The 12,677-nt window shown below is 36.0% G+C and overlaps 1 protein-coding gene across 2 annotated transcripts in view; it reads left to right on the top strand.

Annotated features, from left to right (window-relative positions):
* The window catches only part of COL4A5 (collagen type IV alpha 5 chain), a 185,485-nt gene that overhangs the window by 88,474 nt on the left and 84,334 nt on the right, over positions 1-12,677 (top strand). For both annotated transcript variants that reach the window (XM_040999806.1, XM_040999805.1), the window contains exons 9-18: positions 215-295; positions 1,373-1,435; positions 3,411-3,446; positions 3,535-3,576; positions 3,737-3,829; positions 6,007-6,060; positions 6,158-6,214; positions 6,512-6,556; positions 8,492-8,545; positions 10,269-10,310. In XM_040999806.1, coding sequence (XP_040855740.1) covers positions 215-295; positions 1,373-1,435; positions 3,411-3,446; positions 3,535-3,576; positions 3,737-3,829; positions 6,007-6,060; positions 6,158-6,214; positions 6,512-6,556; positions 8,492-8,545; positions 10,269-10,310 — 567 coding nt within the window. The remainder of the gene's footprint in view (positions 1-214; positions 296-1,372; positions 1,436-3,410; positions 3,447-3,534; positions 3,577-3,736; positions 3,830-6,006; positions 6,061-6,157; positions 6,215-6,511; positions 6,557-8,491; positions 8,546-10,268; positions 10,311-12,677) is intronic.

The raw sequence follows: 12,677 nt of genomic DNA, 5'->3' as shown, positions 1-12,677 counted from the left end.
GAAAATATCAGTTAAATCTACTGTATTTTAGCAGACTTGGTTACTTCCTCAGTTTCCTTTAAAAGGTAAATTTGCTCATTTTCTTCATTGAGGTAATCAAATCTTACAGCGTATTTATGTGACAAGTTGCATTGCATACTCAGATCACATTTCTGTTCTTGCCACTTTTTGTGTATTAAAACTATCCTTACAACTTGCATTGACTTTTTTTTAGGGCGAACCAGGTAGTATAATTATGTCATCACTGCCAGGACCAAAGGGTAATCCAGGATATCCAGGCCCTCCTGGAATGCAAGTAAGCATCTAATGATTCTCTTCTCTGCTATATTGATTCAATTAAAAGACCACAGAAAGCACTCAACCTTAGTACCCTCTATTTTGGTCAGAGAAATCATTTGAAGTCTGCTGGACATAGCATGTATCTCCTACCTGAAAATGAAGCAATCTTAACCAGAGAGAATTTTAATAAGTAATCCTTTGTTCTTTTATCTTAACTGTCTGTGGACATTTTTGCTTTGGAATTAGCATCATAAACAGGATTCTATGTACTTTTTGATTCTTTTACATTAAATGACATTACTGAAAATGAAAATCAGTGCCAGACATTTTGGCTAGTGGTTAAGTAACAACTTTGAATGCCCGTATCCCATATCTAGGCACCTGGGTTCAAGTCAGGGCTCCATTCCTGACTCGAGATTCCTAGTGGAGCCCACCCTGGAAGGCAACAGATGGTTCAAGTAGTTGGGTCCCTGCCACTCATTAAGTGAGACCTGCTTGAAGTTTCAGACACCTAACTGTGGAATGACTTTTCTATAGCTGCTGCAGATATTTGAAGACTAAACCAACAAGCCTTTCCATCCGTTTGGCTATTTGCCGCGCTCTCTGTCTCTCAAATAATTTTATGTCAATAATTTTTGAAACTATTTGTTTCACACTTAAGAGGTTAAGAAACATTTGGGACATGTATTGCATAACATGTGAATGCATTTCAAAGGCTGAAGAATTGCAATTTGTGTATAATGATCATCAAATGTAATCTTAAAAAGTGTTGGCCTGCAAATAATACGTGGATGCCATGGATTTAGAATAGGTTTAAGTTCTGAAGTCAATTTCCTATGGTTTTATAAATCATACGAATTGTTCCCTTTGCCAAAAATTATAATCACTACTTTCTGGTACTTAAACACTAAAATATAGTGTTGGGGACTTCTTTTGCTGGCAACCTTTTCATTCCAAACTTGACATCACTTATTACCCATATTCTCTCAAGTTTACTCATTCTCATCGTTCATATTTGATAAATTATTTTGTTTGTTTTTTTGTTTTGTTTTGTTTTGCTTTCTTATCCTTTTCTTTGTTACTTTCATAACAGGGCCCAACTGGTCCCACTGGAATACCGGGGCCAATTGGTCCCCCAGGACCACCAGGTTTGATGGTAAGCTTTCTTCTGTCATTTCATTTCTCCTTCTTTTTTTCTGATTTTTTATAAACATTAATAATATTCATAACAGTTTAAAGTGGGCTGCATTTTCTCTGTTTTGGTTTTCTTTTGGTATTTTTTATTGTTATTTTTTTCCATGATAGGTTTGTGTAGATAAAGGAATTCCTCCCACTCTCTCCCCTTTCTCCCTCCCCATTCTCCTCTTCCCTCTGTTTCCCTCCATATTATTACAAAAGTATAATCCTTAAGTAACAGTCACAAGTCCTGCATTCTGCTATTTAAGTGTGTCATGGCATTGTAGGTATTTGCAATGAGGGAAAATCTAAAATATTGTCAAGGCATATTTAACAGTTTCATTGCAAATACATTTTCAATGTTCATAATCTAAAATTTTCTCATTTTAAGCTGATTTAAATTGTGGAGAAAATATATATTTTGAATTATAGCTCCATTTACAAATGGAAAAATGAGGTACATGAAAATGATTTTAAATATTTTGTTGGTTGCCTCTTGATGTGTCAGCACTAAATTCAATTTTGACTGCCCCATGAACCTTTCTAAGGCAGTTGTTTAATTATTTTTAAAGTATTTCTTCAAAGATCAGTTAGGAATAACAAAAATAGGGCCTAAAAGTTTTTGATTTTCACTTCTTTGGCATTGGGAGCAAAGTAGTAGGAGTGGAGAGGGAAAAGTGATCAGCATAACAGGATCCTAGGACCCAGGATCCAAGGAGAAATGGAAAAACTGCCCAAGATCATGCATGTGCAAGCAGTTCGCCTATTGTACTCTCACTATGGCCAGTTTTATTTTCTTCCCCAAAAATTCTCAATATTTTTATCATCGAAATACTTACATGTTGCCCTCTTAAAAGGGCAGGAAAATTGTATTTCAGTTTTAGCAATTTCTCATGTGCCACTCTTTCTCTCATCTACCATATATTTATGTGACAATTTTCATTATACCTGTATGGTTTGTACATTTTTGTTTGTGACAATTGGTCCCCTACTTTTTAATAAAGGAAATAATGCTTGGTAAATACTGAAAAAAAAAAGAAAGAAAGAAATAAAATCAATGAGCAAAGACTTATTTCTGTTTTCCTAGGATTCCATGGGAAAAGGTTGTTGGAAAACCATTTTATTTAGCTTGTTTGAAGTGTAGACATCTTGCAAAGCCCTGTAACATGGCACATTTTCCTACCTCTGCTGATAATGGAGTTCACGTACCTTGGCTGTGTTCTTATTCTTTCAATTCCTTTAACCTTGTGGCCACTGAAGCAACTCACTCTACACTTCTGAATGGTCCTAAAATTAACTCCAATTCAACAAGTGAAGCAAAATCTCACAAATGTCACCAATGTGCAATATAGAAATAAACATGTTCCTCAACTTTACGAAGCTGTATAGTTGGGCAAATGCCTACTTAATAGACCAAGCTTTAAAATATCTTCAAAAACACAAAATGAAGTTGCATAAAAACAAAACTGGGTGTAAAATATACATGTATGGTTTCTAGAACAAAAGAGCTCATTGCTGCTTGGGTAGCTAAATTTGCCTTTCATTCTGATATGATAAATGTGATACGATAGATGATACTGTCTTTTTTATGCATTATGGAGATTGACACTATCCTGCTCATCCTTTCTGCTCCTTTATATTCATATTTTGTCACTAGAAGGCTTCATATTCATTGATTTTTTTTTAAAGTTTGTTTTTACTTGTACGTGACATTAACGTACTTGATCAGAAAGGGATGGATGGATCAAGAGTTAGGGAAAAGTGGGTGTGATCATTGTTTCCAAATTTTCTGTTTCTCCTTAATCAATTTAAGTATGTTCTCTTGCTACAAAACAATGAGAAATATATCAGCAAAATTTTATTTCATAGATGTTTCTATCTCAATTGTTTATGAAACAAAATAATTTTGGAAAGAAACATATTACCATGATTTGTCCCCTTCTGTGTCATTTCAGGGCCCTCCTGGGCCTCCAGGACCTCCAGGACCAAAGGTAAATTTGTTTGTTCTTTACACCATTTGTTTAGTATGGACTCTTTTTCCTGTTGACCAGGAGATTTTAAACTGAAATCTCTTTTCAGGGAAATATGGGATTAAATTTCCAGGGACCCAAAGGTGAAAAGGTGAGTTAAAAAATAAAACCCAACAAAAATTTAATTTTTCAGCCCTCAGCTATCACCTTTCCTAATCATTTGATTTGATTTCTCTGAAGTGACTTCGCTTATATGTTATATCATTGACTGTAGTATACTATGAAATATCACTGTTTTATTTTATAAACAGGGTGAGCAAGGTCTTCAGGGCCCACCTGGACCTCCGGGTCAAATCAGTGAACAGAAAAGACCAATTGATGTAGAATTTCAAAAAGGAGATCAGGTGAGTAGATCAGGAGCAAATCAATTGAAATCTACTTTTATGCTAACCTACTTTTATGCTAATATGCTAATTAACTTGATTGTGGAAATTATTTTATAATGTGTAAACATATTTAAACTTCATATTGTACAACTTAAATACACACATAATTATACCTCAATAAAGCTGGGAACATTTATAAAAAGATGAAACCATCTTTTTAAAAGTGACATCCCTTAAAATACATTACAAACTGAAATATAGTTTCTATGAAGGTATTTTTAAAATGAAAATATATGAGGATTTATTTTTTAAAATAATTTTGTCCGATGAAAATAAATAAATCTCAAAAAAAGTAAAAATAATTTTGTTGTAGGCTAAATAATATATGGCTGTTGAATTCATGTGGATGTTAAACTGCAAAGTTTTATATTTACAGCTAATAGATTAGCATTAATGGTAGTTGAATTAAGGTTGAGGCATGATCCAGTTACGGTGTCCGAAGTTTGAGAAGTTAGTTATTGATTTGGGTTCGGATTCTAAGGTGGACTTCTGTGACCAAATCATGGTGGCATTATAAGAAGAGACCACTCGGAGGGTAGCTTTACAGAGCGTTTCCAGTATCTCTACTTAGTGGCGCTCTCTGTTACTGTTCTCCCACATCTGCCCCTGTCCAATGTTGGGCTATTGTGAATGCTTGAACTTGAACTCCAACCCTTCAAAACTATAACCTAAAACAAATCTCCCTTCTTACATAGTTATTTTTTCTTCCTTTCATGTGTTTCTATTAACATAATTAAAAACTAATGTAGCTGCACTGATATGTAATTCATATTTGATGCATTTCAGTTACTTAAAACATACATTTTTTCGTATACTTATGGGGGCAAATGAGACTAGTACCGTAATGTACTTTTGAAAAATTTTTAGCCTTCTTAAAAAAACTTCATACCTATTGGATTTCTAAGTTCTCCAGCCCTAGACAACCAGTAATCTACTTCTTGGCTCTGTAGATTTGCCTGCTCTGGATATTTATATAAACAAAATTAAGTGATATATACTTTTCTGTGTCTGATCTACCTTGTTATAGTAATATTTTGAAGTTCAGACATTTTGTAACATACATCAACATTTGATTCCCTTTTTTGCTAAGTAATCCACTGTGTGGGTAGTGCATATTTTGTTTGCCCTTTCACCAGTTAATGTACATTGGGTCGCTTTCATTGTTTGCTATTTGTGTAATACACTCATATATAAAATTAAGTGATGATGAGATATACTGTCATTGTCTTAGATGATTGTTTTCTACATTTCATTGATATGCAAGAAGAAAGATGATGTTACTCTGTAAGCTTTTTGTTTCTGTCTTTAGAAATCATTATCTGATTCTTTGCCTCTACTAATATAGATGAAAGGATGAAGCACATATTTAATATTGTACTGGCCAACCCAAAAACAAATGATGTGTCCATTTTTATTTCACTTAAATGGTAACATGTTAAAATAAAAGAAAATTATATTTAAAGTCCCACAAGAATGTGGGTTAGACCATTTAATTTGCTGTTAAAATTTGTATGTGCTATACAGTTCTCAAATCTTCCAATTTTAACTGCTCTTGCTGTTTATAAAATATTTTTATAAAAATTATCAATATTTTCATTTAAAGTGTTGTTTTACCATTTTTCTCTAGTATTCAACTATTTTGAATGAGCAAAGAAAGCTCTAGTATTTTTTACGATTTGTCTGTTTGTTTGAAAGTCAGAGTTAGAGACAAGGAAAGAGTGACAGAGATCTTCCATCCTTGGATTCACTCTCCAGCTGGCCACAACAATGGGGGCTGGACTAAGTGAAAGCCGGGAGCCAGAAACTTCTGCCAGGTCTCTCATGTGGTGACAGGGGCCCAAATACTTGGGGCATCCTCTGCTGCTTTTCCCCCAGGATCTTTAGCAGGGAGCTGGATTGGATGTGAAGCAGTCAGGACTGAAACTGGTGTCCATGTGGGATGCCAGCATCACAGATGGAGATGCCACAATGCTGATCCCTAGGTCTAGGATTTTTTAATCTAGCAGATTTAAAATTTGACTTAGGGATATCCTATTACCTTTGGTTATACTTTGTGAGTTTATAGCGCAGCTTATTAAATGTTCCTTGCTAGCTATAGTAGTTAACAATGCTTTGTTTTCGCTATTACTTCTTAGGGTCTTCCTGGTGACCGAGGACCTCCTGGACCTCCAGGGATACGTGGTCCTCCAGTAAGTAATCTAAAAGGCTTTAACATCATTTAATATAAGTTGTGATATTGATACAGAATGGCCCATGAACCATTTTGAACTAATTTTGTGTATATAGGGTCCTCCAGGTGGTGTGAAAGGTGAAAAGGGTGAACCTGGAGAACCAGGCAAAAGAGTAAGTGCTTGAACTCCTAAAATCCCCTGAAAGACACCTGAATGTGCGTGTGTGCATGTGTGCGTGTGTGCGTGTGTGCATGCATGTGGCTTTATTCTTTTATTCTCCCTATGTCTTATTTCATTGTTTCGAAATACCACTGCTGATGTTCATATTGAATATGTATTATACTATCATTCTAAAGTGTCTACTTAATGTAGTGCAAAACAGAAGTAAAATTTGTTATAGACTGTATCCTCCTATTTCTCAACAGCTCTATGTTTTGTTCTCATTATTTTTTGTGTGTGTGAATTATAGGGTAAGCCTGGCAAAGATGGAGAGACTGGCCAACCAGGCATGCCAGTGAGTAATTAATTTCCTTTGCTTTTTTAAACTGATGACATTTGTGGATGGTAGTAAAGAAATAAGATGGCAGAGTGCTTAGGATTTAGAAATAGTTTAAATGAATGGGAAGTATCCTTTAATGCTCCTTAGAATATAAATTTGAGATCTCTTTTTTTTTAAAAAAAAATAGCTTAAAATAGTTACAAAATTAGAGAAAGGGTGGGGGAAAAAAAACTTTCATCCACTAGTTCATTCCTTAAGTGGTCATAAAAGTCACAATGGGTGCAGGCCAAAACCAGGAGCCTGGAATTCCATTTTGGTCTCCAGTGTGCATTCAAAGATCCAAGGCCTTGAGCCGTCTTCTGCTGCTGTCCCAGATGTGTGGATCGGAAGTGGAACAGCTAGAACTTGAACAATGGCTCACATAGGATGCTCATGTTGTAGGCAGTGGCTTACCCCAATACTGATCCTAAGACTCCTATGTTTTTTGAAGTCGTAGTTATAGAAATAATTCATGTATAGTAAAATAAAACAATCTTCAGGCTGGTTTTCTTTTTTTTTTTTTTAGCTTTGCACAGCTTTGAAAAACATATACAGTTGCATAATCATCATAACAGGGCAGCTGCATCGCTGTCCAAAGTTCCCTCATGCTTTTTGTACTTATCCCCTTCTCTACTCCCTCTTCCTTAACTTTCTGTTGTTAACTGATGAATGGAATTGATAATCATCTGTATAATTTTGTTTGCTGTAGAACGCCATATGAATGGATTTATGCACAGCCTTTAAAGTCAGGATTATTTCATGTAACATAATGTATTAATTAGACATCCATAGTTCATTCCTTTTGTTGCAGAAATAATCCGTGTTTCGTTAAGTGTGTGTACCAAGACTTATTTATCCATTTACTCACGGAAGGATATTTGGCTTTTTGGGGGTGTTGACCCTCATGAGTAAAACTCCTATAAGCACTTACCTTTTTAGGTAAGTCAGTTCCTTAAAAAAAACTAGCAATAAGTAATTATTCTAGTTACTAAAAAGATAGATCTTGTGACAGTTCAAACTCTTGATTCAGTTGGAATAATGTGAGTGCTTATTCGCAACCAGCTTCCAGCTTCCCCCAATTGTGCTTCTGGCAGATCATGTCTTCCACGTGAGAGGGAAGAGGATCCTCGGGCCCTCAAACCTGGGGAGGCCTGTACATATCTAGGAGTCTGAGGGGACAGCTTGTGAGACAAAGTCTTCTCTTACCATGCCCTTGCCCAGTCTTGTACAGCATCCTTGCACTCTTGCTTCCTCCCCAGGAACTTGTGCTATCTCTAGAGTCTTTGCCCAGTGAGCACGCAGTGCGAACCCGAATGTAACAGACACTCTGAGGACCTTGCCGACTTCTTGGGAATGCTTCTTCCATCTCTGCTGGATATTTCTATTTTCTCAGCTTCCATAAGCTAGCCTTGTCTGTGAAGTTTCTCTACTCTCACTAACTTCAGATTACTGTGATGCCATGGTTTTTAGGAGGGAAATAAACCTTATTATTTCTCTAGAGATGGAATAATGCTGCTATCATATAGATGCCTGATAGATCTAGGTCCTTTGAAGGAATAAAAGGAAATGACTAATAATGTGATTACATAGCCCTATATAAAATCAGAGAAATATGTAAATGTTTAATAAAAATCTTCTCTGATATCAGAAGATTCATAAATTGTACTGAAGTGTTAAAGATCAGAAAAAAAATTTATTTACGCCTGAGTTGAGCATGTGCTTTGTTCAAATATATACTTAGAAAAAAAAGAAAAAAAACCATTTTATAGATCACTGCAAGAATTTCCACATTTCTTAAAAAGTTCGTTCTGATTACTTTTGTACCTGCTCTCCTTGCTCTGTAGAGAAGACTTTGTGAAGTCCTCTATGGCATCCTTTTTGTTGATGTTATTTTTCCTTTGTGTTTTGAAGGGTTTGCCTGGTGATCCTGGTTACCCTGGTGAGCCAGGAAGGGATGGTGAAAAGGTAAGAATTGGCATAATCCGTTTCTTCCCCCAATATTTAGTTGGTAATGAAACAGTTCTAAATAACTTGCTGTTATCTTTCAAAATACTCCTTTTCTGAGATCAGTTTTGAAATCTTTTTTTTTTATGTCACAGCATCTAAAATTTTTATATTGCCCAAAATCACAGTCCCGGTAGTAGAAATACATGCTTGATTGTTTGGATTTAGAATTCCCTTTGTGAAAAGCAAGTTCATTTCCTTTGAGCATGTACTGGCAGAATTTTTGTTTTCCAGAAAGAGGATTTAGCACTATCCTAGTGAAATCCTCATACTGAATAGGTTTATATGTAGGAATTCAGACTGTCTTTCCGAAACCTTCTGTTGGCAATTATCGTCTGTCGGTGGCTCATTCTTTGCAGTTGTGATTTTCCTCTGGGGCAATGAAACCTGCCTGACATCATTATTTAGTTTCCTATTTTAAAAGTGACTTTGAAAGGATGTGTGGAGGACACAATTACAATCTTTTTAGCAGATTACAAAATATATAGTCCTCCAAACCTCTGATTTCTAATTGCTCTGTATCAAAACCAAATATAAAACTTTTTTTAAAGCAAGAAACAAAATGCGTTGAACTTTCATGTATGCAGAAGGGAAACATTTTAGCATTTATCTCTGTGTCCATGTTTTAGCATGGCTGAAGGGCGCAGTTAAAATGAAAGTAGATAGTAAATACTTAGAATGATCATTTTTTTTTTCAATCAGTGAATGGCCTTTTTTCTTAAAGTTAAACTGTAGAGTTTTATTTTTCCAGTAGTTTATGAATCAGTCCATAAAGTTTGAGCTGACTAAAGATAAGATGCTATTCTAACACTCTGAGGTCGCTCCTATGAATGCAAGCCATAAGAAAGGGAAACAAAAGCTCAGCAAATGCGGGTTACTTCCCGTAGCACACAGCTCTGTTAGTGACACTGCTCAGGGTCTCCCTCCTGCCTGCGCATGCTGCTGCCATGGACTGCATGTCTGCCTGCTGACTACCAGTAAATGGTCTTTTATGACAGAGTATGCCTTAGACTAAAAGACCTAAAAAGGTTTCTGTGAGAAAGTCTGGAATCAAAGTATAAGTAAGAGAGAGACATCTATCCTTGAATTTCGGCCAGTGGGACAGTAGTTGAGTACTGTGTTCTTTGTGCTGTTGTAGCTGCTGGTAAAGGAAACAGATGTGTGTGAAATTGTTTCCTAACACTTTTTAAGGGAAAACTGATAAAATCAACTGTGAATGCATTCGCTTACCCAATGATGCTTAAATCCATCATTTCCAAAGATACTATACCCTTCACCGGTTTTACGAAAAAGAACACGGTTAAATGTTCAGCAAATAATGATTTTGACTGATTCTAATGATACAATTTTTGCTATCTTCCTTTTGGAGTATTTTTTGGTAGAAAACAATAAGTTAAAATTAAAGAATGTTTTAGCTTTAAATATTGTTGAAGGCCAGTTCAAAGTTTTCATTTTTGTATGTATGCCAGAGGATTTGTTTTAATTATGATAACATAGCTAGTTAATCTCAGATACCACAGACCTTTCTCAGATAAGCTCAGTTGTTTTTCATTATGCTATTTTTCTTTCTTCTTTGAGGTATTTTATTACTTATTTCTGGGTCTTTGTGAAACTTAATAATCATATTTTGATGAAATTGATCATGTAATTTTTTACTAACTTGTCTTATAATTGCATTGAACAGGGACAAAAAGGTGACACTGGCCCAACAGGGCCACCTGGACTTGTAAGTTTTTGCTTTAGTATTCATTTATCAAGTTTAATGCTAATTTATTAATTTTTCCCCAAATCTACATTCCCTAGTTTTCTTCATAGATGCAACTTCTCATTTCTAGTTATCACCAGTGTCCGCTGCTTTAAAAGTTTCTGCATTCACCTAAACACTTCCTTAGTGCTGAACTCAAAAAGATTGCATTTATTCTGAGTGTATATTACTTCTCTATAGTAAATATCCACAGTTACAGCATTGGATTGTTTTTGCATGATTGCCAAATCATTTCTCAAGCTGCCAGTAGGTGGTGCAAGTGTTGCTTATAAAGGTCCCATGTAATGACAATCCATCCTTTCCCCAATAGAGCTCAGGGAAGTGATAGATTTGGTCCCAATATATTTTATAGTTGTCTGATCCACACCTCTTTTCTGAATGTGTCCTTCCTAGGGAGTCTTAATAACAAATGTAGGAAACTATTCTATGAAAGGATAATTGTGGCGTTTACAGGGTTTTTTTTTATTTTATCATGTTTGTGTTCACTATACAATTTAAGTGAAGTATATTTCCAACCTTGATAATAACACATCGTTGCTAATGTTTGATTCCTTAGTTTTCCTTTGATTGAAATTTGATAAGTCTTGTGACTTTAGATGGTGATAAAGCCACAAACGTGTCACATACGTGTGATTATCACAAAACCTATTCTGTATGCCCAGATGTTTTAGTAACACCAATCATTTTTGGTCTGAAGTGACTTCGGACTACACTATATTAAATGAAGGTAAACTTAAAGAATGTCTTAGACCATTTCTCTTAACTTTCATTTGAACATCAGTTTCTGTTCCACAGGAAATAGGTTGCTCATACAATGAGATGATAGCATTTTGATGATTATTGGAAGGAATGGATATTTTGAGGCTGCAACTACCCATAATTCACTTTCCCTTTTTAATGACTATCACAAGTATAGGTTTCACAGTTTTTGGTCTCTTTTTGTGTAGTCTCCTCTCTCTCTCTCTCTCTCTCTCTCTCTCTCTCTCTCTCTCTCTAACACACACACACACACGCACACACACACACACACATGCACACAATATGAGGTAAGCTTTAAAATGTAATTTTTTTGGTAAGGTGTAATTCAAAATAAAGTAATTATTTCAACAACAGAGCAAAAGTTACTGCTGAGTTATTTTAATTTAATCAGCATTATTTTCCAGGAAGATACATTTTCTTTACAAAAGTAGAAAGTCTTGTGTCTTGATAAAGGGAAATATTGCGGGAAGCATTACAGATGTTATGAATGATATATGTAAATACATAGACAAATTGTGTGAGTAATATGTAATGGTTATAATCAAAGAAACTTCATTCTTAAAAAGTTCGTTGCTGGAAATAATAGATGAAAATGTGGGAGAGATAATGCAAATGATCAGGGACTTGACAGAGTCCAGGGATAAAACAGATATACTAAGAAGAAATGAGCAAGTTGTCTTTAAGGATTGTCAACACAGAAAAAAAGTTTTTATTCATTTTTAAAAAAGATTTATTTATTTTTATTAGAAAGTCAGATATACAGGGAGGAGGAGAGACAGAGAGGAAGATCCTCTATCTAATGGTTCATTCCACAAGCAGCTGCAACGGCTGGAGCCAAGTCAATGCGAAGCCAGGAGCCAGGACCCTATTCTGGATCTCCCACTTGGGTTCAGGGTCTCTAGGCATTGGTCCGTCCTCAACTGCTTTCCCAGGCCACAAGCAGGGAGCTGGACGAGAAGCAGGACTCCCGGGATAAGAACCACCACTCATTTGGGATCCTGGTGCATTCAAGGCGAGAACCTTAACCACCACGCTATTATTGCACTGGGCCCCTCCAAAAATTAATTTTAGAAGAAGTATATTGTTTTAGCTGAAAACGACAAGCTCAGTGGTGCTTCTCTTAGTCCAAGTATACCTTCAGCAACTATGGCAAGGGGAATGAAGGTGACAAATTGGAGAGATGTTTTCAAAAAAGAACTGTAGGGCCCGGCGCGGTGGCGCAAGTGGTTAAAGGTCCTCGCCTTGCACGCCCTGGATCCCATATGGGCGCCGGTTCTAATCCCGGCAGCCCTGCTTCCCATCCAGGCCCAAAAGCTTTGGGAACCTGCGCCAGCGTGGGAGACCCGGAAGAGGCTCCTGGCTTCGGATCGGCATAGTATCGGCCCGTTGCGCTCACTTGGGGAGTGAATCATCGGACGGAAGATCTTCCTCTCTGTCTCTCCTCTCTCTGTATATCCGCCTTTCCAATGAAAAAAAATAATAAAAATAAATTTTTTTAAAAAAAAAGAACTGTAAGCCTTAGGTTATTGGAATGAATAACATGTGAGTTACTATAGAAGAAACATCAAA

The sequence above is a fragment of the Ochotona curzoniae genome, unplaced genomic scaffold, assembly GCF_017591425.1.
Source record: "Ochotona curzoniae isolate NIBS_2020 unplaced genomic scaffold, NIBS_Ocur_1.0 scaffold_1852, whole genome shotgun sequence".
Classification (NCBI taxonomy): Eukaryota; Metazoa; Chordata; class Mammalia; order Lagomorpha; family Ochotonidae; genus Ochotona; species Ochotona curzoniae.
The sequence above is the reverse complement of the archived record's forward strand: the minus strand, read 5'-3'. Positions and strand labels throughout refer to the sequence as shown.